Raw genomic sequence first — 24,661 nt, 5'->3', positions numbered from 1 at the left:
GGCACCACAAGGTGGTGGGTAGGGTGGTGATGGGGGGCTGGAGGGGAAGGGGCTGGAGGGGGGTTGCTGTAGATTAGGCTGCTGGGGGGTGCTGGCAGCAGGCAGCGAGGGGCAGCATGGCTGGGCTCAGCCAGTGGGGCTGGGCTCTGCCCCCCTCCTTGCTGCACCCCCCCTCCCTGACCCCCTTCTGCTGACAACCATCAATAAACCTGTTTGCAGTAGCTGCTGCCTGGGGGGTGTCTCTGGGCTGGGGGCTGCAGGGTCCCTCCCCATCCTTGCCTGCAGGTAGGGGGGCCCAGTCCCAGCTGCACTTGTCTGGTGGTTGTGGGGTGGTGGCTGTGCTCCTGCAGGAGTGGGGAGGGTGTGGGGGAGTCCCTATGTCCCCCCATATACACACACAGTCAGAGGCCAGGCCTGGCTGCAGCTGCACAAATGCGACACGAGAACTTTATTCACATCAAGATACAAAATTATATTTCTCTAGAAATGTCTCTTCTGCTCGAGTGACGAGGCGGGGAGCACACGGAGGGGACCTGGGGCTGGGCCAGGCCCCCCTGCACCCAGTGCTGCCCCCAGCTGTAGGGGACCCCTGCCCACTCCTGCCCCCCACATGGGCACAGGAAGGGAGCTGGCACAGGACCACCAGGTTGGGGTGCAGGAGAGCTGCACCAGGGTGCTGGGGGGGCTCCACAGCCAACTCCCAGCAGCAGCACCTGGTCTCCTCCTCCACAGGGGATAGGGGACACTAGCCCAGTCCCCTCTACGGTGGCAGCGGGTGCGATGGGGTTCCGTGCCCTGCACGCAGAGGGGCTCAGCCCTGTGTCCCTGGGGAGAGGGGCAGGGGGAGCTGGGGGGCAAAAACAGCCAGCAGCACAGACAGCGTTTTACAGGGAGAGCAGCCCCATGGGCAGGGCAAGGAGAGCACGCGAAGCCAGAGGGGCATGGGGGAACACGAGAGGGGAGGGCTCCTCGCCATCACTGCGGCAGTGCCTTCAGGATGGCATTCACTTCCTCGGCCACAGCTGTCAGCGCGAACTCAAACTGGTCCTGAGGGAGCAGAGGAAGGCGGCATGAGGGTCCCCATCAGCCCAGCCCCAGGGGCCGTGAGTGCTCAGGGAGGGAAGGGATCCCCAGTTTGGGGGGGTACCTTGGTCTGCACCATGCCAGGCCGCTGATCTCGGATGTGCTCCAGCGTAGCAGCTATGTCTATCTCCTTCACCCCTGGGGCAGAGGGGGAGAAGGGCGCTAGGAGGGGGTCCACGGGCAGAGCAGATGGCCCCGTACCCCCCGGACAGGGCAGAAGTGGTGCTGCTCTGCACCTACCTTTGGCCATTCGGTTCAGGACCATGTCAACGAGGATATATGTCCCGGTCCTGCCTGCACCGTCACTGCAAGACACAGACGCTTGGACCAGGGGGACAGGCTCCAGGGACTGGTCCTGGCCAGCAGGTCCCAGCCTTGCAGCCACCCCCTAGCTCGTACCCCACCTCCATCCCCGGCGGTACCTGCAGTGCACGATAATAGGGCAGGAGCGCCCCCGGTAGCACTTGTTCACCTTCCTGCAAGGACAAGAGGGAGCAGGTCAGTGCCCTGCCATGCCGGGGACAAGGCTGCGATAGGTGCCCCTCGCTGTGCCGAGCCGGGGGTGGGGGCAGTGGGCACCCCGTGATGTGGCCCTGGGGGTCTGGCACATGGCTCCTCCTGCCTCCCCAGCGGTGCTGGGCATGGGATGGGGGACCATGGGTAGAAAGGGGCCAGGAGAGGAGCCCGGCTCCTCGGGTGCCCAGCCCGGGGAGGGGAGCAGTGGCAGGACACTCAAGGGAGCAGCTCTGGTCCGGTGGGGCACGAAGCTGGGGGCCAGGCGCCAGCGGGGCTCCCGGCATGCTCCATGCAGCAGGCACGGCTGCCAACGATCACTTTTGTGACTATGCAACTGGAGCCAGATTACTAGCTGCAAATCACAAAAATGACGCCGGCAGCTGCGAGAGAGAGACAGAGACAGACAGAGAGACAGAGAGAGCATGAGCAGGGCAGAGAGGAGGGCGACGTGCTCGGGGACCCCCTGCTGCCCTAAGCAGGGTCCTTGGCCCCACATGGCCGGGGGACAGTGACTGGCCAGCCCCTGGCAGGAACCCACCACCACCCAGGAACCCCAGGACCCCAGCAGGCGCTGCCTGCAAACCTCCTGGGAGCAGTCCCAGCCCTGCAGCCCTCTCCCCGGGCTAGCTGGGGACCTGCCGCTGGCTGTAGGGCATGGGGAGCAATGGGTCACAGCTGTTCAAGGCTGGCTCCGAGGGCTGCTTCTTGCACCCATGGCTGGGGAGGGTGCCAGGTGGTGCTGTCCCCCATGCCAGCTCTGGGGAAGAGCACTTTCCCACCCTCCCCATGAAGGCTGGAGAGCCCTGGCAACCTTAGCTGGAAGTTTCTTGCCCACCAAGCTCTGCCGAGCTTCATCCCAAACTGGCCAGAACCTGGTTCTTCTGCTCCTCCCCATGCACGGCAGCCCCCGTCCCCCCAGCCGGTCCCACGCCACAGCCCTGACCCTCATCACACTGGCAGTGATGTCCTCGCCCATCAGTCCCCTGTGGTTGGGACCACCACCGGCTCCCCGGGGGCTGGCATGGCACCAGGTGGGCGCTCACCTGCGGAAGTCGAGGAGGGGCCGGGTGGTGGCGGGGATGCCCTCGGCCGGCCAGCTGAGGAAGTGGAACTGCGTCAGGGTGCGGGTCTCCTGTGACTGCACGTTCTTCAGGTAGAAGCTGCGCACCAGGAAATCCTCACACCAGATGTGCTCCGACACCAGGTTCACCTGCCCGAGAGAGGCAGCTGGTGGGCATCAGTGCTAGGCAGGGGGGCTGCGCTCGGGGCGATGGGGGCTGGAGGATGCTCCTTGCCCTGGGCTACTGGCCACACTTGCCTCATAGATGTGATAGAGAGAGGAGCCTTCATCTGGCCAGTAGCGGTCACACTGCTTTACGCTGTCCTCTGCAAGCGGGCTCAGCATGACAATGACTGTGCAGCCGTGCTCCCACACCATCTGCAGGCAAGGCATGGGGGGTGTCACCACTGGGTGACAGCCCAGGCAGGAGGGCAGCCGAGCCGCTGTGTCCCATCTGGTGGTCAGCACCCAGAGAGACCCCAATGGGCTGGCACAGCCGGGTGACGCTCACCTGCCAGAAGTCAGCGATAGTGTGGGACAGCGGCCCCTGTGTAGCGATGTACGCCGGCATCCGTGGATCGTGCTCGATCTGGAGCGGGAAAGGGGGTGTCAGACTGCACGCTCTTCGGCCAGGGGTCAGTGACACCGGGAGGAGTGGGGGGGATACTCCAGGGGTGATAGGAGGGCTGGGGAGGGAGCTTCGGGTGCCGCAGCCAGGAGGGAAATGGATTTTAACCACGTCTGAGCAATGGGGCAGGCCCATTGCTCACAGCCGTAGCCCACAGGGATGCGAGCTCAGTCCAGCTCTGTCCCAGAGTGGGAGCCTCGCCTGGGCTGAGCACATCACGGAGCAGGGTGGCAGGGCAGGAGCCCCCGGTGACCACTCACGATCGGACTGGCATTGATGAAGTCGCTGCGGGACGGGTTGCTCTCAGCTTTCAGCTTGATCCGCACATGGTCATCTGGGGAAACAGAGGCCAGGGGATGTGATGAGTGCCTGGGGAAGCCGGGGGCAAACCCACGCCACAGCCTGCCGTGGCCCCAGGCATCCCCGTGCCCTGCACCACCCTCCTGCCACAGCCCTGGGAGCTGGTCCCTGGGGCAGGGTAGCTGGGTTGCTCACAGGGCACATAGTCGGGGTTGCGGTTCTTCTTCAGGTTGGCTTCGTTCTGGGCAATGGAGCAGACGCTGGGCTCAGCCTGGTAGGCACAGAGAGCCTGCCACTCCTTGGCCAGCCGGTCCCGGTTGCGGAGGTGGTCCTCCATATAGGCCTGGGGCAGAGGGGTGGGGGTCAGCCTGGGAGCCAGGGGGGTACACGGGGGGCTGGGGAGGGGGGCTGCCACCCAGCCAGGCCAGCTCACCAGGATCATGTGTCCGGTGGAGATGTCCATGTTGGACTGGACGGGCTCTTCACACCAGGATGGCGTGCTGCTGTGGGAGCTGGGGCTGGGCTGCGGGGCGTCGCTGAACTGGGATGAGACGCTGCTGACCCGTGAGGTCTCTGCCGGCGCCACCGGTGCCTCAGCACGGCCGAAGAGAGACTTGGCAGCCATGTGCTGGCGGCACAGTTCCTGGGGGACCCCAGCAAGAGCCCTGTCCCTCAGCCACAGTGCTGCCACAAGGCAGCCCTGTGCACCCTGAGTGATGCTGACGCAGCGGTGCCACATCCTGCAGGGTCCCACGTCCTGTGGGGTCCTACCTGGTACTCAAAGGTGGTGTCGGCAGCACCCTCGGGCCCCAGGGCAGCCAGGCGCTCCTTTTCCCGCTGCTTAGCATGGCGCCGGAGGCAGAAGGCCGCAGCAACCGCGATGGCAATGCCAGCCACACAGGCCAGCGCGATGAAGGTCAGCAGCACCGAGTGGAAGCCGTCCCCGAAGCGGGATGGGCGCGAGTAGGCAGCAGCCTCATTTCGCTGGGGGCAGAGCCAAGCAAGGGTTAGCAGGGGGCATCTGCATGGGGCTGGGGGTGCAGAGACCCCATTCTGCACCACATTTGGGGTTGTTGGGGGCTAAAACAGAGCAAGGGCACCCGGTGCTGTGCTGATTCTCCCAGCACCCTCAGCTGGGGCAGAGCTGGTGTCACTGCGGTGCTGGGTGTCACTGGGGTGAGGCACAGTGCACCCACCTGCATGTCGCATGGGGCGTTGCTCACACTGGTGTCCCTGGGGCTGCAGGAGGGGGCAGAGCCTGGCCAAGCCCAGGCAGCAGCGACCTGCTGCTCCCAGCACCCAGGGCTGCTCCCTGGGGCAGCCCCAGCCCAGGCTGCCACCCTCCAGGGCAGGCAGTAGCCCCACAGAGCTCAGGTTCAATGAGCTCCTGCCCAGCTGGAGGACAACCAAGGCTGGATTCAGCCCAAGGGGTTAATGGCAAAGGATGGGCCACTGCAGCACTGGGTCCAGGGCAGCAATCGCTGCTCCCAGGGGAATTCCCCAAATGGGGCTTGGCTCTCCCCTGTGGCCACTGCTCCATGGCAGGACACGGGGGGATGTGCCGGCACTGCCAGAGGGCTGGTGCCATCCCAGCTGCGGTGGCTGGGAGACGGGTCCTCCCGATCGCTCTCCTCAGCTGGGACAAAGAGCAGCCCCTGCCATCTTGCAGGCAGTGCCTCCAGGGCTCCTTCCCTGTAGCTGGGGGTTCAGCCAAATCCGTGCTGGTCCCATGCTGGGATGGGATGGTGCTGAGCCCTTGCTGGATGAGACCCCCCCCCAAGGCCGAGACCCCCCAGGGCCTTGTCACAGAGCTGCTGGTGATCAGGATGCTGCCCCCCTACCAGCCAGGTCCTAGGGCAGCACAGGGCTGCTGGGGCATCATCACCACCAAATACCCTGTGTCCAATGAGGCACCAGAGCCCAGCATTACCTCACTGCCACGGCCTCCCATTGGCCACAAGCCTGATGAGGTTACCGAGGGAACACTGCGTCATCATCACCTACCTTGTCACCATCATTTCCTGGGGATGCTCCCGCCCCAGGGGTCCCCGCTGCTGCCTGCCCCCCAGCCTCGCCAGCCCCAGCGCCTGGGGGCCAGTCTGACTGCCACCAGGGCCCAGCGAGCCCTGCAGCCAGGGGTACCCCACCAGGGCCAGCACCTCCCAGCTCCCCGGGGCACCCAAGCAGGAGCAGTCCTGCAGCCCCTGGAGGGGTCAGAAGGTCTGGAGGTGTCAGCAGGGCTGGGGGGATAGAAGGAACCTCCCTCCCAAGGCCTGCCCAGGCCCTGCTGTCCCCCTGCCTCTCTGCATCCCTCCTTCCCCAAATCTTGCACCAGTCCCACTGAGTTCAGAGCCCAGGAGGGGATAAAGGAAAAGCACAAGGTGGTCTGGACCGGGGAGGTCTGTGCAGAAGAGGGCTCCCAAAGCTGCTTCAGCCTCCTCTGAGCTCCAACTCCATCATCTCTGCCATCTCTCCCAGTTCTTGCCACTTGCCACATCAAAAGGCATTGCCATAGCAACACTCCACATGTTGCTGATGGAGACTGATTGCGCAGTGGCCAGGCCACCCCTTCTCCATGGCCTTCTCCTCCAAGGTCCCCCCTTCCTTCCTCCCTCTCACAGCTACAGCCATAGGGCAGGACGGTGGGAAACAGGAACCCCGGGTTGGGGATGTGCTGTACCACTTCCCCTCCCCAGGCTGCAGACACTGGAGCCAGGCTCAGTCCCCCATCTCTAGCCCTGGCTCCCCCCCCAGGTGACTGTTCCTGGGGATCCCCAGAGGAGCACAGGGAGGGGGAGCTCCTCTCCAAGCAGATGGCTTCTGCTCCATCCTTGCCTTCAGCTGCTTTGCTGTTCCCTGGGGGCATGATGGCATTTTGCCTGCCTAGCTATGGTCTCTGGGGTGCTCTGGGCACAGCCCAGCACTGGGGTACCCAAGCCGCAGCCAGGGTGAGGTGCGTAGGCTGGAGGGAGGCAAAGGTGAGGATGAGTCCTGCGGGGTGCAGCCTGCAGCCCCCCAGTCTTGGATGGAGCGGGGGGAAAGCCTCTGGGATGCCCTCCCAAATTGCCTACAAACCCTGTGGAGCTTTTGTTTTAGGAAGAGCCGAGTGCCCTGGGAGTGCAGGTGGCTGGGCAGCATCTCGCTGCCAGGTGGAAGGGAGTCACTGGAGCGGTCCTGCTCTGGCCCGTCCCAGATAACCCGAGTCTGTCTCCAACACAGTAGCCTGAACACTGCCCAGAGCCCTCTGCTCCCCAGCTGCCTCACAGACCCACAGGGATGGCTTGCTCATGAAGACCCCTGCACCCCAGGGCTGGGGCACAGTGTGCTTCCTGGCTCGTGCCTGGCAGCAGCACCCCCACTGCCCTGTCCCTGGCCGCCCCAGCCCTGAAGGACGGGCATGCCTTGCTCCTACCTCTCCCACTCCTGTTTGCACAATCTTCAGGCTCAGCTCTGCCTCCAGCTCTGCCTTCACTTGCTCTGTGGATGGAGAAAAGATGGTTAGAGGGGTGCTTCCCCTCCACCCAAGAGACCTCCCCAGAGACAGAGCCAAGGGATATCCCCAACAGCTGCCCACCCCACACCAGCTCCCCAGTTCAGCCAACGGCACTAGAATGTATGATGGGAGCCCCCTCTTCCCGGTCCCTGGGAAGGGGCATCCCACAACTGGAGAACGAAAGGGGGGCAGGACCAGGGGGACCCCTGCCCAACTCACCAGCCTGGCTGGCCACGTCCGCCAGCGAGAGGTTCTGGGGGTTCTGCCGGATGCGGAAGGTGAGCGCGGGGCCCACGACACTGCGAGGGAGGGGGGAGACAGCGTGAGACCAGGGAGCACTGACCCCCTCCCCACCCCCAACACAGCCCAGTTCCTCCTGGCTCCCCGCTCGGGGCAGCTGTGCATGGCCAGGGCTGTGAAAGCAGCACCCCACGGCCCAGCTCCCCTCACCTGATGTTGATGAAGCTGGCCGTGGAGAGGTGGAGGCGCTTGGCGAGGAGCTCCAGCAGCCGCACACCAGCGGCCAGCCCCAGGGGCCTGTGGGGACAGCGGCAGGGTGAGGAGCAGGCGGTGGGGGCAAGGGGAGGGCCCACGCTCCCCACAGCTGGGGAAGGGGGACGGGCAGGCATGAGGAGTCCCACACATGGAGTGAGGGCTGTCAGGGTGGGCAGGAGGTAAGGCAGAGCATGAGGACGCGTGGTGATGGAGGTGAGCTGACCCCCCCCTTGCACACGAGTGTGCATGGAGGCAGTTGTGCAAACACTTGGCTGAGCCTGCCCCAGTCTCCCATCCTGCAGCAGTGAGCTCTAGTCTTGGTGCGGGCTCAGGGGAAGGCTTTGGGGTGGGATAAGGGACTGTGGGTGGAAGGGGATGGGGGAGCTGATGCCACTGGAGACCCAAACCGGCTCAGCCGAGCACACGGAGCTGTGACAGCTGGCTAGGGGGTATACAGCCCCTCCGCACACACGCACCCCCTTGCCCGACCCCCAGCTCTCACTTCTGGTCTGTGACGATGTAGCCGTACTCATCTGGTGGCCGCGTGCCCCGCTGCACCCCACCATCCTTCGCCTCCGTGTAACTCTTCTTCTCCACTGCAATTGGCTTCCCGGGGCTGAGTGTGTCCCCCCCACGTCCCCGCTGCAGCTCTGCCTGGGGGGCTGGCGAGGACACTGCCCTGCCCCTCGGCCTGTCGCCTGGGGAGCTGCTCGTTGGGATTTTGGGGGGCGGCACTGTGGAGGAAGGGGGCACTGGCTCGTCTCCATGCTGCATGTCCCCCTCTGTCACCTGGAGGAAGGGAAAGGGAGGAGCTGGGACCCCCGAGGAGAGCCCTGGGTGGCTGCCCCTGCCTCCCTACACACACATACACCCCCCCCCCACCTGCGGTGTGGCACCTCCTCCAGCACCACCCTGCTGCAAACCCACCCGTTTCGCTGTGGGCACTTCGGGGCCAGCAACACCTGGAAAGGAGAGAGACAGAGGTCCTGCAGCACCCGCCCCGAGAAGCAACACCTCCTACCCTGGCAGCCACCACTGTCAGTCCCTGCCGGACCCGTCCCTGTGCCCCGCTCACCAGAGCTCTGGAGCAGCTGGAGGAGGGCGGAGAGGCTGCTCAGCTGCTGGGGGCTCAGCTCCGGCAGCCCCAGGCCGTAGCTGGCCAGCAGGGAGGCCAGTCTCCTCAGGGCAGCGTCTGCAAGAGGACGCAGCATCAGGTCAAATGCCCTGCATCCGCACGGGGACCACGGGCTGGGGACGCAGCAGCCGGGGCAGGTGGGGTCGGGGGCATATGCTGGCCACAGGCATGAAGCCAAAGAGGAGGGAGAGTCTGAACCACAAGGAATGTGGCTGTGGGGACAGGATGGGGATGAGGGCTGGTGCCTGGCTGGGGGACACGGTACCCGTCGGTGCAGGGGGTGGCTGGGCAGCCAGGGGCACTGGTTGCTCCCTCTCCTCCGTGTCCCTGTAGTCACTGGGGAGCCGCAAGCTGTGCTGGAGCCTGGTGCCAGCGGGGTCCGGGCGGCCAGCTTTCTCTCTGGGCAGGGAGAGCATACCCAAGTCGTGGAAGAGATGCCCCCCATCCGTTCCTGGCTGCTTGCCATAGGAGGGCACAGGGCCGGCCCCAAAAAGGGCCTGGGCAGGGACCCGGCCCAGCAGCGAGGAGGTCTCAGGGCTCTGCCTGGCTGAGCCACTGGGGAGCTGGTGAGCGCCATCCTGGTAGCCAAACTGCAACCAAAACACAGAGCGGCCACGGTCAAACCTCACAGGGCCCCTGCCACCCCATGGCAGGGCACCCCAGAGCCAGGGGGCCACCCCAGCACAGACAGAAGGAGGGTGCTGGGAGTGCAGCAGCCCCCCGCCCATCTCTACCTTTCTGCCCATGAAAGGGGGGGGCTCGCCCCCATCGCTTACCTTGTGGTAGGAGTAGGGGTTGAGCAGAGCCTCCTCGTAGCCCAGCTGGGGCGGGGGGGACAGCAGGAGGTGCTCCAGGTACCGCTGCACCAGGGGGGCGGGCAGCAGCAGTTGGGTCTGCCCCAGATGCTGAGGCGCTGGCAGGCTGGGGTCTGCGGGGAGCGGGGCTCGCCGGGGGGAGCTGCGGAGGGGCAGGAACCTCAGAGACAAACAGCGCTGGGGTGACTCACCTGGTAAGGGGGAGGTGTCCCCACCCCAACCCCGTTTGGGGGGCAAAGCCCTCGCTGCCCTGCCGGGCTCTGCTCGCAGGCTGGCAGCTCGTGCTGCCCTACCTGTCCCTTGCTGCCGACTCCAGCGAGGGCGGCGGGCGGAGGCGGGGGATACGCTCCATCTCCTGCGAGATCACATACTGGGTGATGCCATCCTGCCACGAGAGCCCTGCCACGGGAGGGGGCTGTGAGACACGGAGGAGGCCTGGGGACTGCGAGGAGAGCACATGGGAGGCCACCCTGGTGTCCTGACCCTGTGTCCCACGGCCTGGGTTTGGCCCCACTCCTTCCAGAATCAGCTGGACTCCTCCTCAGCCCACCCTGGCCCCTGGGGCCATCAGGACCCCAGACAGCCCTAGTGCCACTAGGCAATGCTGCCTGACACCCCCTCCCTGCCGGGCTGCAGTGACCCCCCCACGCTCCCCCCTTCACCTTGTGCCATGAGATGCCGTAAGACATCCTGCAGGCGCTGGAGCACGGGAGAGGTGACCTGGAAGTAGGGTCTGTCCTGCCCGGAGCCCACCTGGCACTGCCCAAACAGCCCATCTGCAAGAGAGGGGAGGCAGCGGGGCTGGATAGATGAACATCCCAGGGGTGAGGGTCTCCAGGTACAGCCCCACCCTTCTCCTGCCGTGCTCCCCCACACTGCACCCCAAGTTCCCCTGCAAGGCAGCCCTGCACCCTCCACACCCCCTTGGGAAGGAAGAAGGGATCCCCGCGCACCCCCTCTAGCCACTTACCCTGCACGCACACCTCCTGGGGGGAGCACAGCCTCCGGTCAAACAGGCAGCCTGGGACAGACAGACAGACAGACAGGCCGACAGACAGGCCAGTCAGCACAGCGTCCAAGGGGGGCTCCAACAGGGTTTGCTCATCACCAGCTGCTTGGGGACCCCCACTCTCCAGGAAAGTGCCACAGGGGTGCAATGGGGTGATGGGGGGGGGGGGGGGGGCACAGCCTGGTAGCCCAGGGCAGGGCCTCGGTGCCACCCTTCCCCCCCCGCAAAGCCAAGATGGGGGCTGTGTACAGACCCTGCCCCTGGCTCTGGGGAGCAGGGGGAGGCCTGGAGTTTTTTGGGGTGCCGGCAGTTAGGAAGGGAAGGCTGAGGGGTCAGAGACCTGCAAGACCACGTCTGTTGCCCTCCCACATGTGGCACCACGAGGCAGGGACAGAGCCCTGCACCCTGTGACACCAGGGACCCACTCTCCTTGCGAGGGGGACCCCAAAGCGTGCATGCAACGGGGGGGGGGGAGGGTGTGTCTCTCCACCCCCTTCGGGGGGCAGCACTTGGGCAGGGGGCGGCTTCCCCTTTTCTCTCCCCCCCCCAGTCTCGGTCCAAGACCGTCAGCAGCGAGACGGCAGCAGGCGATGACTCAGCCCCGGATGGCGAGGAAGGAACGAGAAAACAACCGGGGGGAGGGGAGGGAGGGGCCCGCCGAGCCCGCCGCGGGGGAAGGGGGCAAGTGGGGATGGGGGTCCCCGAAACCCGGGCACCCACGGGCCCGCTCCCCCCGGGGCGGGGGCCAACGCAGGTGCGGGGCACAGGACCCCGCTGCCGAGGGGCGACCCCCGGGGGGGCGGTGGGAGCGGGGGGGGGCGGGCCGGGCCGGGCCGGCGGGGCCGGGCGGGCGCTGTCCGCGGTGCTGAAGCGGCGCAGCCGCCTCCCGCCGGGACGCCCCGCTCCGCCGAGAGGGGCGGCGGCACCGGCCCCGGGAAGCTCCCCCGGGCAGGACGGGGCTCGGCCGCAGCCGCTCCGTCACCGTCCCCGCCCGCTCCCGGAGACGGTGGGACCCCCGCGGTGCGGCTGGCCCCGTCCCGGCGGTCCCGGGCCCGCTGGAGGACGAGGGACACAGCAGCCCCGGGCGTCCGATAGCGAGTCAGCGGCCGCCGGGGCTGTGCCGTGCCGGGGGGCTGCAGCCCTGCTACCGGCAGCGGCACCCGGGCCCCCGAGAGCCCCGGGCAGGGGCCACACGGGAGGAGAGCGGGTGCACCGGCCCGCCCTCGCGTCCTGGGCCGCGCTTAGCGGCGGAGGGCGGCTAAAGGGCGCCGGGGTCCCGGAGGGAGCCGCCGCTCAAGGCCGCTGCCCCGGGCTCCCCATCCCTGCGGCTGCCCCGGGCTCCCCATCCCTGCGGCTGCCCCGGGCACCGGCTTTGCCCCGGGCAGGGTCTCTGAGCGAGCACCGCCCTGCTCCCGTCACGTCCAACCGGCCCCGGGGGCGGCAGCAACTCTCCAGCCGGCGGGGTGCCCCGGGACCAGCCCCACCGCCGGCCCGGCAGCCCCAGGAGAGAGGCGCCCCCGGTGCCGGTGACGTACCCGCCGTGCCGGTACCGGCGCCGGGCTACCCTCTCCCACTCTCCGCCGGGAGCCAGGCCTGCCGCTGCGCGCCGTGACAGCATCCACGGCAGCGACGACAGCACCGGCCGCGGAGCCTCCTGCTCTGCCGCTCCTGGGGAAGCGCCCCCCCGGCCCCCACGCTGCTCGGGGCGCCGCCCTGCCCAGGGCCCCGGTCTCACCGTGCGCGGCGGTGGCGGTAGCGGAGGCGCCGCCGTCCCGCAGCAGCCCGCGGCCGGCCAGGAGGAGGAGGCAGAGGAGCGCCCGGAGGAGCCGCCGCCCCATGCTCCGCTCACGGCCGCACCATGGCGCACCCGCCGGCCGCGGCCCCGCCGCCGCCGCCAACCCGCGCCCCGCCCACCGCCGCCTCCCCGCCGATGGCGCACGGCCCACTGCTGCCGCGCCACGCCCCCCTGCGCCGCAGCCAATCGGAGGCCCGGGCTTCTTCCCCCCCACGACGGGCTCACGCCCCCCTGCTATCGAGCGAGGCCAATTACGCCGCGCCCCGGGGGGAGACGGCCGAGCACCGCGCCAATCGCAGCCTCCCTGGAGGCGAGCCACGCCCCGCCGGGGGTGTGCCACCGCGCCGGCAGCGCCTCCGCCAATCACCGCCTGCCCCTTCCCAGCCCTGCGGCCCCACTGGCTCCCGCGCGGGCCACGCCCCTGAGAAGAGGCCAATGAGCGGCAAGCACCGGGCCGCACCCTCACACCCCCTCCCAGCCGACCGCCCCGGGAAGGGCAGGAGGGGAGCGGGCAGCCCCTGACCCCCCAGCCCTGCGGGCAGGGAACAGCCCTGCCCCGGGCAGGGCCCCGGCAGCAGGCAGCGGCTGCAGCTTTGGCAGGGGGCTGGCAGCGCCGGGCAGACCCGCCAGCACGCCCCTGGCCGTGGCAGGCTCAGCCCCCACCTCCCTCCCCTGGGGTGGGGGGCAGCCCCCGCGCTGCAGGAGGCAGGGGACATCCTCCCCCCAGCTCTCCCGGGGGGCAGAGCCACGTCCTGCTCGTTAGCTGGGACCCCCGGCACCCCCCACCCAACACGGCACCGAGGGGGCCGCTGTGGGCGGGTGAACAGGTCCCAGCTCCCGGCCCCAGGGGAGACACAGGTGGGAGCCATGGGAGTCCCCAGGGGGACCCAGGTCCATCACCCCCGCCCCCAGCGGCGCTCATGGACCACTCGCTGGTGAGACAGAGACGCTTTAATGGCTCCAGGGCTGAACCAACAGCCGCTCCCTGCCCACCGCGCTCAGTCGACCACCAGGCTGCTGCTGACCGCCGGCAGGAGCTCGAAGAAGCCCTGGAAGGAGACAGGCCGTCAGGGTGGGCCGGGCAGGGCGGCGTGGGGTGGGGTGGGGTGGGGTGGGGGGACAGGCAGTGGGGGCAGGCAGCGGCTCCCTGTCGGGTTACGCGCACGGCGTCATAGCAGGCAGCTACTCGCGGAGAGCAGGACCACGTCGCCATAGTAACCCATCACTGACTCAAGGCTATCGCCGGTTGCCATAGGAACCATTTGGGGATGGCAGTCGCCAGGGAAGGCTGGGATGCGAGGGGGCACCTCCGGAAGCAGCCAGTACCTGCGCTGCTCCAGATGGGTGGGGAGGCCGTGGGGATGGCCGGGCTCAGCCCCCAGGCGGGGGCTGGATGGGGACATGGGGAGGCGGGACATGCAGAGCAGCAGGGAGGGGGCTTCAGGGCAGGACGGGGGACATGGGGCTCACCTTGAAGAGGGTGATGCTCTGGAGCACCCCTGAGGTGCAGCACATCTCCCGGATGGAGTGCATGGCCAGCTGCGGGCAGCCGATGTCCAGCACGCGCAGCCCCAGGCGGGAGGCCAGAATGGGGCCGATGGTGGTGCCGCAGGGCGTGTCGTTGCGCACCATGAACTCCTGCATGGGGACACGGCCTTAGCAGCTCCCCACGCTGCCCCACGGCCTCCCGCACGGGCCCCCGGGCCTGAAGGGAAGCAACCTGGGACGGGGAAGCAGCACCGTCCCCGAGCCAGGGTGCAAAATGCCCCAGAGATGGGACGTGCTCAGGCCAGGCCCTCCCCTCCTGTCCCCGAGCCTGCTCCCCAAGGCAGCCCCGGAGCTGGAGCTCCAGAGCAGCAGGCAGCGCAGAGCCCAGCGGGGACGGACACGGTAACAGGGGGGGGGGGTCTGGCACAGGTCCCCTCTCCTGAACCGAGGGGCAGGGCCGCAGCCCAAGCTTGGTAACATTCACGGAGGGCTCGCTCAGCCCTGCTCACCTGCAGAGGGACACCCACGCGGGCGGCGATGTCCCGGATGACGGCTTCGGTGACAGCCGTGGAGGCGTAGCGCTGGTTGCTGTTCACTTTGATGACGGGGCCCTGCACAAGGGAAGGCACAGCAGGCCCACGATTGGCACCGGGGATAGTCGGGGGCTCTGGAAACACCCACGCACAGGCAATGCCGTCCCGCCCCACCCCCCCAGTCCATTCTCCCCTCCCTGGGTGATCCGTGGAGATGGGGACAGCCCTGCCATGGGGACAGCCCCAGCTCAGAGCAGGTAAGGGCTCCAGGGCCAAGGCTGTGGTCCCAAGTGATTAACACCAGACGTGTGGCACGGCCAAATCGTGCTGCGGGACAAACGTCTCTCATTTGAGTGCCGCTGAGTTGCACCCCGGGACCATGCTCCAGGGAGTGGTTGGGCGTCTCACAGTGCTGCAGGACAGACAGACAGCGCCCGTCCGAGCCCAAAGCAGAGGGCTGCCCTCACCTTGTGGAAGGCTGGACGATGATTCTCTTCATGCTTGTCCCTGCAAAAGAGGAGCAGGAGTTTCATGCTACAGCCCTCCCTCCCTGCCACAACAAGGACTGTCCTGTCTGTACTCCCTGGGGAATGACAGGGTACGACCCCCAGCCGGCAGGGCAGGCTGCCCTGGCCTGCGGCACGGCTCAGACTACTCACACGTAGTTAGGGTGCACAGCGTGGGCCATATCGGCGCTGATCATGTAGGACTTGGCCACGGCCTCCTCGAAGGCTGTCAGGTTTTGCGGCGATGCTGAGATCCGGCGCAGCACCAGCTCCGTCAGCAAGGACTCCGCACCCTGTGCGCTCTCTGACCCTACCTGCAAAGGACCACCATCAGCATGACTCAGGCAGCGCCCCCCCCCGGCACCCCAGGGGCTGGCTGAGTGACAGGGGGCTCCCCAAAGCCAGCAGAGCAGCTTCCAACCACACCAGTGTTTCCCACCCCCTGCCTGGGCCATACTCCACGGGGGGGTAAGCAAACCCCCTCTTGCCGTGCTGGGGCCTGGGATCTATCTCCTGCTAGGCACAGCTGGGGGGAGAGCAAAGACCATGGAGCCACTCCCTGTGCCAGACACCCCACGGCTGTGCCCCTCGCTCACCTCCTCGTTGTCGTAGAGTGCAATGAGACGCACGTTGGGCTCCTGGGAGAGGGAGGAGGGCGCTGTGCACGAGTCTATCAAGGCCTGCAGGGTTAGAGGAGAAAGGATACCAGTTGAGTGCCACCCCGTCCGGGGAAGCTCAGCACTGAGCCGGCAGGAACTTCCCCAGGAGAGCCCAAAGCACCGAGGAAGGGAGCTGTGGGCACACACATTGCCCAGCGAGAGCAGGAATCGCCCCTGGGAGCTGCTGGGAACTCCACACACCCAGCAAAGGGGGCAGCCCCCATCCAACCCCAGATCCTCCAACAAACCAGACCCACCCCATAGGAACACACCTCCCTGCAGAGCCTCGGGCCAGCCCACAGCCCCGCTAAGCCAAGCCGGGGTGTGCGGGGGCCACGCTGCGGCCTCCAGGCTCCTTTGCCCCTCTTGCTCACCTGCAGGGCGCAGTAGCAGCTGTGCAGGTTGTCCAGGCGTGGGGAGAAGATGAACTCGTCGAAGGCACCACCCAGCGTCTGCAGGCAGAGAGCCAGGAGGAGCAGGGCACAGGCTCTGGGTCACCAAAAAGTACCTACCACTGGGTCCCCATTCCGATCCCCTCATCTCTGCCCCTCAGGAGCCGCCTCCTCTCATTCCGCTCAGCTCCCAGCCCTGGTACGCCCCAGGCAGAGGAAGTGTGCCCGGTAAAACCCGTGCAGTGCCAGCCTACAGGCTGTGTGCAGGCAGAGGGAGGCTCCTGCCCTTACTCACCGCTGGCTGCGTATCCGCCAGGCATAGTTCCAGCTCCACAATCTGCTCTGGTTTCACCCCCAGCTGGGGGCAGAGCAGGGAAAGCAGGACAGGGCTGTGCCGCTCTGCCTGGGAAGAAAGCAGAGCTGCGGGCAGGGCAGGCAGTGGATGGCAGGGGAAACTCCCTGTTCCCTCTGGCAGAGCCGTCCCACACCCTACTCACGTTGGCACAGTCCTCCCTCCTACTAACACGTCCCGTGTTCAAGCCCCCACCTCACAGAGGACAGCAGGGCCATTCACAAGACACAGCGAGGGGCTCTCTGCCCCCTGTGCAATCCCCCCTCCCTGCCCTGCCTCCCCAGGGAGGCTGTGGCAGCTTTACGGGGGCTGCACCCCCTTCTATATACAATGGCTGCAGACCAGGGTGGGAACAGAGAGATGGCTGAGCAGATGTGTCGTGTACACAGCTCTGGGGAAGAGTGGAAGGTTACCAGCAGTCCATGGGGAGAAGGTGAAGGGGAACCTGCTGGTAGGTCCCCGAGGACTGGAAATCAAAGGTGACAAGTGTGAGGTCCTAGCAAGCGCCCCTGCTAGTCCTTGGCACCCAGCTCACCTGGGCCGCAGTATCGCAAGGTATGGCTTCCATGAGCACCTCCTTTTCCAGCTCCTCCTGCACAGCAGTGGCCAGAATGGGAACCCTGTGGGGAGATGGTGCCATTAGCTCCCAGGGCTTTGCTCACCTCTCCTGCCTGGGTCACACACAACCAACCCTTCCTGGGGTGCCTGCCTTGCTCCTCCAGGAGTGATTGCCATGCCGAACGGAGCAAGGACACACATTTCAAGCACAGATCTATTGTGTCACCTCAGGACACCCCAGTGTCCTTTCCCAAGTCTCAAGCTTGGAAGCATCTCCTGGGAGGACTCTATGGGGCTAAGAAAAGCCATTGCAGACCTCCCCATTGCGATGAGCGGCTGCCAAAGGGAGAGAGCTGAGGCTGGGGACTGCTCCAGCTGGGTCCCAGCCCTCCCCGAAGGCTGGCCAGGGGTCAGGGCCGAGACAGGCCTTACAGGTGGTGCTCGGTGTTGGGCCCGAAGTTCTCATTGATGCTGCGCTGCAGATGGATGGCCAGGTGGGGAATGCGGAGGACAGGCCGCTCCACACGTACCAGGCGGTGCTCCAGGCGCCCCGTGGCCGGGTCCTGAAACACAAGGAGGACTGCTGGGGCCAGGCCTGCAGGGCTGAGAGGTTGCGGTAGGTTCCAGTCTGGGCAGGAGTCACAGACCCAGAGCCGGGGGCACACAGCTAGCCCACCATACCTGTCCCAAATCAGGCTCACCTTTATGATCACCCTCCCGGCCACAGTAAGGTCACGGTCAAACCAGGTGTTCCAGATGCCCCCTCCGTAGGTCTCCACACCGACCTGCACCATGCCCACCTGCCCCCGCTTAGAGCGCCGCTTCACCTGGGCGAGAGCAGAGGTGTCACTGCCATCACCACAAAGCTCCGGGGACTGGGTAACTGGTGGGGACTGGGCAGAGCACGCCCAGAGTCTCATCGCTGATCCTGTCAGCACAGGGTGCTGTGAGGTGCTTTATGGGACAGGGGACACAGAGGCAATACCCACAGGTGGAGCAATGCAGGGGGTCAGCATGGGCTGCTCTGGGTGGTAGATTTGGGAGGTGCAGGGACCCGGCAACGGTGCTGCGGGGCACAGGGGGAGTCAGGGTGGATTTTGCTTGTGGAATGAAACCGGAGGGCACCAGAGAAGGCCCCGGCCCCGGGGGAAGGCACCCGGCTGGCCGGCCGCCCTTACCCTGAGGCAGGGGCTGTCGGTGTGGGCCCCCAGCAGGCTGAACCCATTCCCAGGCTGGAACTGGCCGCCGACGGCGAAGGCGATGAGGGTGGAGTAGTTCCTGGTGATGAAGTACTGGGGGCAGAGGGGCAGGGGTGAGGGCCGGCCGCCGCCCCCGCCTCCCCGCCGCCCTGCCGCCGGCCGGGCCCACCTTCTGCGCGGGCCGCAGATCCCAGTGCTCCGTCTCCTTCAGCTCCTGGAAGCCGGCCTGCAGCAGCCGGCTGCGGCACTCGGCCACCACTGCGGGGGGGAAGAGCCGTCAGGGGGGCCGCACCCAGGGGAGGGGAGGGGGGACCGGGCGGGGCCGGCGGCTTCTCACCGTGGTAGGGCGAGGGGCTCCGGTTCACGAACTTCACCAGCTCCTGCGCCGCCGCCTGCGCGGCCTGCTTCGAGCCCTGCGCCGCCGCCTGCGGGCACCGCCGTCACCGGACAGCACCGACACCACCCCCACCCCCGGCCGGGACCCCCGGTGGGCCCGGGGATTCCCCCAGCCCCGGGCAGGGCCCGACCCCCGCCCCGCGCCCGCCCGCCCAGCCCGCCCGCTACCTGCATGGCCGCCGCCGCCGCCCCGCCCCGCCCCGCGCGCCCCCTGCTGGCGTGGAGGAACGCGCCCAGGCGGCCCGGCAGTGCGCGCCCTGTACCCTGCACTCTGCACCCCGCACCCCGCAATCCACACCCTGCACCCTGCACCCTGGTCCGGGGCCAGGCAAACCCGGCGCCTGCCAAAGCCAGGGCAGAGCTGGGGGCTGGGTGGGTGGGAGCTGGGCACAGCCGGGAGGAGCTGGGGTGGAAGCCAAGGGGCAGGGACGGGCTCCCCAGGGGGGGTGCTGCCCTGGGGTGCCCCAACTCTGGGCACCAGGTGAGTAGGGGCCGCCCCGAAACACGGCTTGGCCCGCCTGCAGCTTTCCCCACACTGCCCAGGGGTGCAAGTGCTCAGGGGAACACGCACACTTCCCAGAGGCTGGGTGTCTTTGGGGTGAGTCACTGGTGTAAGCCAAGCTGCAGCCCCCCCATCATTGCTGCTCCGCCGCCTTGGCACCACCCAGCCTTCACAGAAAACAAGGCACAAGCCCTTGGTGCCATGTTGGGGACCAATGTCCCTGAGTGACAGCGCTGCACAGGGGTGCTGGAGTTGGCACGGTGGCAGGGCAGACCCAGCTGCCTGCCAGCCCCGGGAGGGGCATGGCCTGAGCACATCCAGGGGGTGGGACCCCTGGGCCTGGCACGGATCAGGGTGGCTCCTGCCCTTGGCTGGGTCCCCTGTGTGCTGGGTATGGCAGTGGGGTTTTGGGCTTCCATCAGTGCTGGTGCATCATTTCCCAGAAGGATCCTGTCTTCCCGGTGATGGGTGTGCAGCCTTAGGAGCAACGTGACAGCCTGTGAGCCGTGCATGGGGCCCAGGTGCTCGGTGCCAGCTGGATTCCCAGCTCCTGAATCACCAGTGTGGGCACCCTGTTAGCTGGAGACGCTGTCCGTGTCCTGGGGACTGGAAACTGGCGGTCCTGCTGCCCCTGACCCCAGGACCTGCTGTGCCGGGAGCTCACGACAGCCCTAGATTTATGCTCCCAGCCCCCAGCACCTGCCTCTCCCCCCCCCCAAAAGGGAACGAGCACCCCCACCGCCTGGCACCCCATGAGCAGACAGCTGGAGGGTCTCCATGTCAACCACAGCCACCACAGCAAAACACAGGGCCAGCGCCCCACCAAGACGGGACCAGGCTGGGAGCAGGCACCCAGCACCCCAGCCCGGAGCTGGGCCACACATGCCCCCTGCCCAGCACCCTCCTGCTGAAGGGACATGGGTGCCAGGCAGCCATCCCCCCAATCCTCCTGCCAGCATGACCCCCTGCTGCTGCAGGCAGCCAGCTCAGGGACGGGTGCTGCTGGCGACATTTGCAGCATGGGTGCCTGGAGCCCATGGCCCCCCCAGCCGGTGGCTGCCTGGAGCGGGTGGGTGCCCGGAGGATGCAGGTACCTGGGGCAGATGGGTCCCAGGGGGGTGGATGTGGGAGCGGGGGGGTGCCTGGATCTGGGGTGGCCAAAGCAGGGGGTGAGTGGCAGGGCCGGGTGTGGCCCTTGCCCAGCCCCGCAGGCGCGAGCAAAGGGCAGCGCCTTGGCATGCCGCAGCTATTCCTGGAGCAGCGGGGCTTCCAGAAAAAGCTCCTGCTGGCTATTTCCCGGTGGGCTCTGACTCACCCCTGGCTGGATGCCGGGGGCTGCACCGCACCTGCTGCGGCCGACCCCCACCTCGTCACCATGCTCCTGGGAAGGCACTGCTCCTGTCCCCATTCCTCTCTGCCCCACGGACCCCCTGGTGCAGCAGGGAGCCCCAGGCAGCCCCCCAGAACCGACGCCAGCTCGTCCTCGGGGTGCTTGCACCCCGCTGGCTGGGCTCACGCGTGTGCCCGGGGTGCCTGGCAGGGGCAGGACTGGTGGGAACAGAGCAGGACTGGTGGGAACGGGGCACCGTGCCCCTTTCCACATCCCCTGGCAGCCCAGGGTGGGGTGCCGTGCAGGCTTTGCTCCGGGAAGCATTCCCTGGGGCGGCTGGTGGCTCTGTGGATGGGCAGCCAGAGCTGAGCCCCGCTGGAAGGGGTTAACGAAGAGACGGCCCAGGACAGAGCCTGTAAACACAGCTGGAGCTCCAGGAAGTGCCGCCTCCTTCTCCCGCTGCCTGCCAGGCTGCCTGGACCCCCTCCCTGCCCACCCTGCCAGGATGAGCGCAGGGATAGCACCCATCGAGGCGGTCCCCCCCCCATCCCAGCCCACGTGTCTGAGCATGGGAAAGTGAAATCACTGCCCGGGCATTGCTGGAGGCTGAGCGAATGGCCACCATGCCTTACATGAGCCGCCAGTGATGCAGTGGGTAACCGCTACCTCATCTCACTGGCATGGGTGATGCTGCCGAGGCCTGCAGGAGGGCAGACAGACACCCCAGCATCCTCATGGGCTATGAGGGTGGCCAGTCATCCCTACATCCACGTAGATCGTGATGGCAGCTGGGCACCCCCGGCACCCCCATGGCCACAGGGGCAGGTGAATATCCCCATGGACCTCGAGGGCAAGTGGACATCTTCAGCCTGCCCCTGGGCTGCGGGGATGGGTGAACACCCCCAGCATCCCCACGGATCACAGGGTTAGCTGGAGATGAGTGATGGGGGCAGGCATATGCCTGGAGCATCTGCATGGACATGGAAGTAGCTGGTCTCCTCCAGCATCTACATGGCCCCGGGGGCAACAGGTCACCCCTAGTGTCCTTGTGGACCACAGAGGCAACAACTCACCCTGAGGACCTACACAGACCCAGGGGGGCAAGCAAACACCCCCCAGCATCCATATAGGTTACGGGGGATAGTTGGACACCCCCAGCATCCACACATGCTGTGGGGCAGCCAGGGACCCCCAGCATGCCTGTGCTGCTCAGAGACAGGCCATCATCCCCAGCATCCCCATCACCTGGGAACACGGGTGGGGACCAGGGGCAACCAGATGGGCTGCGCGCCCACACTGCTGGCCCCGAGCCCTGGGGTGGGCGAAAGTATGGGGGCAGCTGCGGTGAGCAGCAGGTGGGGGGCTGCAGCCTGCAGGGCACCCACCAGCTCCCGGGACCCCGGCGGGCCGGGCTGGGCTGTGGTCCAGGCGGGGAAGGAGAACCATCTCCTATTTAGACAATAGCACGCGCCCTGGGTCTGTCAGCGCCGGGGAATGGGCCGCACGGTCCTTCCCTCTTAGGGTAAAGGCGCCTGGGAGGCTCATGGCTGTAAAAGGAGCGGGATGGAGGGAGACGGCTGGGGGCCAGGAGGGAGGGGGACGATGCTCCTGCTGCTCCATTCCCAACCTTCCACTCACCCCTGAGGCAGGGCTAGCCATGAGGGGGGCGCAGGGGCCCCGGCGGCAGGGTACGGGGCCGAGGAGGGGCTGGCACCCCATCCCCGCATCCTGCCCGGCTCTAAGCCCTGAGATGTCCGCAGCCTGGGGAGGCTGTGCTGGGCTCCCCGGGTGGCTTAAATCCTGGGGGATCAGTGGGGAGGGAGGGCTGGGGAGGAGGGGCAGCCGAGAGATGCAGCTGGCTTTGCTCACGGGGATGTCATGACCGGAGGGAGTTGTTTGACATTCCAGCTCCCGACGCCTTCCCGGCAGCAGCCTCCTCCCAGGGCCTGACAGGAGCTGGGGCCGGGCCAGAGCTGGGGCTCGGGGGCCGCTTCCCAGGCTCCGCCGGTCTGGGTCAGCCTGGCCTGGGCTGGAGCCACCGGGAGGCTGAATGGGGCTGGACAGGAGAGGAGGCAGCATCCCTCCTGCTGTCTCCCTGTGTTGCACCCCCGCGCTGCTGCTCTCTGCTTTTCGCAGCCCCTGGGGATTCAGCTGGCACGGATTGCTTGGGGCTGTGTCCCTGGGATGGGACTCTGGCAGGGTCCCCAGGTCCCGCTCCTCGCCCCCTGGTTCCTGTGCCGCCGGGTCCCGTGCACAGACGGGGCTTTCCTAAGAGTCTGTGGAAAGTCCGAGGCATCCATCCGCCCTCTGCCAGCCATGGGGCCCCTGCCTGCACAGAGCCATCCCGGAAGGCTGTCACGGCAGCCGAGGAAAAGCCACTTCAAACAGTTTGTCCTAGAGCAGGGTCAGGAGGATGCTCCTGGTTAACCCCTCTGAGCCGTTTCCCCTCCTAGCAGCAGTGCCCAAGAGTGTGTTTCCCTACCCCGGGGCACCCCAACCCCGCAACCCCCCTGCTCTGTGGGAGGGGGAGGGAGACAAGGGCTCTCCAGGCCTTGGGAGGGGTTTGCATCGCTGCAGGCATGGCTGCTTGAAGCACCAGGGCAGGGTGCCGAGCATCACTGGACACACCACCCCTGGGGTGCCCATCCTCCCCACACTCCAGCCAGCGGGGCAGCGGGATGGGGTCATAGGAAGGGACGGTTGAACAGTACAGCTGGCACAGTCCTGGCGCAGACCCCTGGCGTCCCCCGCGCTGGTGTGGGCACCCACCTGCCCCTCTGCACCCCAGCCAAGGGCTGGCATGCCATCCTGCTGGCACTCGAGGTGGCATGGGGCAGGCAGGGCATGCGTGCGTGGCTCAGGGATGCGCAGGGCACTCTCGGAGCAGGGCCAGGAGGAGGAAGGATGCTGTCTGTTTTTCCACCTTCTTCCCCCCACCCCCCAAGCCCCCCCTTCCTTCCATTCTCCTCCCTGCGCTGGGATGAAACAACCCCATCTGGAAATACCTTCCCTTTTAAAGGCAGGCTCCGCCAGGCAGCATGCACCCTCCGGGAAGCCACTGCATTACGCTGCATCTAGGCGGTCAGGAAGGGATCAGGGATAGGGGGCTTGGGGGGGCAGCCTGGAGGCAGGGCACAGAGCCTCTGCCCACCTGCGTGGCTGCAGGGCCCAGACCTTTGCTGGCCCCCCAGGTGGCAGGGGGCTGGCAGGGGGCTGGCAGGGAGCAGGCAGGAGTGCCTCCCGGAGCCAGAGCAGTTGAGGATGCTGCCATGACCAAGCCCCAGTCTTTGCCATGCCGATGCTGCCATAGGCGAGTCCTGGCACCTCTCGGCATCTGCGTTGCAGCCAGGGCGGGGGGCCGGGAGGTGCAGGGCTGGGCAGGGCTGAGCGCTGCTCCTGCTGCTGAGTCACCCGGTACCCAGTGGCACAACAGTCCCCTCTGCCAGGGCCTCCAGGGACAGAGGCGCTGGGGCTGTGCCAGCTGATGTCAGCCAAAACAGCCTGGCTTGGGCAGGGCTGGGGGTCACCAGGTGTGCTGGGGGGCCTGGGAAGGAGGTGTGCTGCCCGGGCAAGGGGGACCACCCCGAGGGGGTCCCCCAGCACAGCCCCCCTCTGTCAGAATGTTCTCTTTAGCTGGCATGGGTTTGTGCGTGGCCTCGGGGGTCCCTGCCCTGGCCCACCGCCTGTCCAGGAGGTGGGAATCTGTGGTGGGGGTCCTGGGGTGAACTGGGGTATTCCCCATTCTGGGAAGGTTTGGGGAGCTGGGCTGGGCTTTCTGCTCCCCAGAGTACTGCCAGGCCAAGGGGGAGGCTGAGGAGACAGGACAGAGCCTGCAGCACCCCGGGATGACCTGGGGACCTTGTCCTGCTCTTGGGGTGATGGGGACCAGGGAGGGGCTGGGGCTGCTCTGGGCAGGGTCCCCATCCAGCCGTGCCCTCCATACACCTGGCGCAAGAAGGGTTAACAGGGTGCCTCCCCCGGCTATAAATACCACGTATGTATGTCCCACGCGTATGAGCTCGGAAGGCTATTTTGGTTGGGTGCCTGCTGCTTCGGGAATGTGCCTGAGTGAGGACCCGGCGGGGGGGGGGGGGGTGTGTGACATCACCGTCACCAGCGCCGCTTGGACCCAGCACCTGCTCAGGGTCACTCAGCAGCACCCTGAAAGCGCCCAGCCCCGGGCTGGCGCTCAGCCCCCCATATCAGAAAGGGGTGGTTTGAGTGGTGGGTCAGCACAAGCACGCTCAGGGCAGGGGTCCCCCCACATCACCCCCTCCCCAGGGCCCTCCTTTGCCCCCTCTCTGGGTGGGGGGGAGGGCTGGAGTCTGGCCCCACATGGAGAGCTGAGCCTGGTGCTCTTGCTGTGGAGCCAGTCAGGGCACTGTTAGGGGCATTTTGGGGTGCTCAAGGCCAATTT

At 67.1% G+C, this 24,661-nt stretch overlaps 2 protein-coding genes across 5 annotated transcripts; both read right to left on the bottom strand.

Moving 5' to 3' along the window:
- Nucleotides 1-419: 419 nt before the first annotated feature.
- PTPRN (protein tyrosine phosphatase receptor type N) lies at nucleotides 420-12,394 on the bottom strand. 4 transcript variants are annotated; one of them, XM_076342812.1, is made up of 23 exons: nucleotides 12,270-12,394; nucleotides 10,496-10,546; nucleotides 10,188-10,301; nucleotides 9,819-9,924; nucleotides 9,487-9,685; nucleotides 8,976-9,300; nucleotides 8,651-8,767; nucleotides 8,458-8,537; nucleotides 8,078-8,364; nucleotides 7,531-7,617; nucleotides 7,300-7,379; nucleotides 7,000-7,064; nucleotides 4,359-4,571; nucleotides 4,021-4,230; nucleotides 3,783-3,930; nucleotides 3,548-3,621; nucleotides 3,171-3,248; nucleotides 2,918-3,037; nucleotides 2,643-2,809; nucleotides 1,506-1,559; nucleotides 1,324-1,388; nucleotides 1,148-1,221; nucleotides 420-1,047 (listed from the first exon to the last, which is right to left on the bottom strand). In XM_076342812.1, exons 1-23 carry the CDS (start codon nucleotides 12,370-12,372, stop codon nucleotides 976-978), a joined length of 2,889 nt encoding a protein of 962 aa, XP_076198927.1. In that variant the 5' UTR covers nucleotides 12,373-12,394; the 3' UTR covers nucleotides 420-975. The 4 variants fall into 4 exon arrangements, with proteins under 4 accessions (XP_076198927.1, XP_076198929.1, XP_076198928.1 ...); XM_076342814.1 differs by having other exon boundaries at nucleotides 8,503-8,537; XM_076342813.1 differs by having other exon boundaries at nucleotides 9,487-9,667.
- An 871-nt stretch (nucleotides 12,395-13,265) lies between these two features.
- On the bottom strand, nucleotides 13,266-18,453 carry DNPEP (aspartyl aminopeptidase; the record flags this gene model as incomplete). The annotated part of the gene is made up of 14 exons (XM_076340602.1): nucleotides 13,266-13,378; nucleotides 13,800-13,967; nucleotides 14,327-14,428; nucleotides 14,818-14,857; nucleotides 15,010-15,170; nucleotides 15,453-15,536; nucleotides 15,890-15,967; nucleotides 16,203-16,310; nucleotides 16,795-16,879; nucleotides 17,250-17,380; nucleotides 17,519-17,644; nucleotides 17,996-18,109; nucleotides 18,186-18,274; nucleotides 18,354-18,453. Coding segments are annotated over 14 exons (1,437 nt in total), but the record flags the coding sequence as incomplete, so codon positions are not given.
- Between the last annotated feature and the right edge of the window lie 6,208 nt (nucleotides 18,454-24,661).

Source organism: Aptenodytes patagonicus, chromosome 6 (genome assembly GCF_965638725.1).
Source record: "Aptenodytes patagonicus chromosome 6, bAptPat1.pri.cur, whole genome shotgun sequence".
Classification (NCBI taxonomy): domain Eukaryota; kingdom Metazoa; phylum Chordata; class Aves; order Sphenisciformes; family Spheniscidae; genus Aptenodytes; species Aptenodytes patagonicus.
The sequence above is the reverse complement of the archived record's forward strand: the minus strand, read 5'-3'. Positions and strand labels throughout refer to the sequence as shown.

What these genes read in the sequence shown, in the direction of transcription:
- PTPRN (XM_076342812.1), bottom strand. Translation starts at nt 12,372, where the DNA reads ATGGGGCGGCGGCTCCTCCGGGCGCTCCTCTGCCTCCTCCTCCTGGCC. An exon ending in CCACCGGACACATGATCCTG is followed by an intron (nt 3,931 to 4,020) that starts GTGAGCTGGCCT and finishes CCTCTGCCCCAG; the next exon opens with GCCTATATGGAGGACCACCT. An exon ending in CCCCTCCTCGACTTCCGCAG is followed by an intron (nt 1,560 to 2,642) that starts GTGAGCGCCCAC and finishes TTGTCCTTGCAG; the next exon opens with GAAGGTGAACAAGTGCTACC.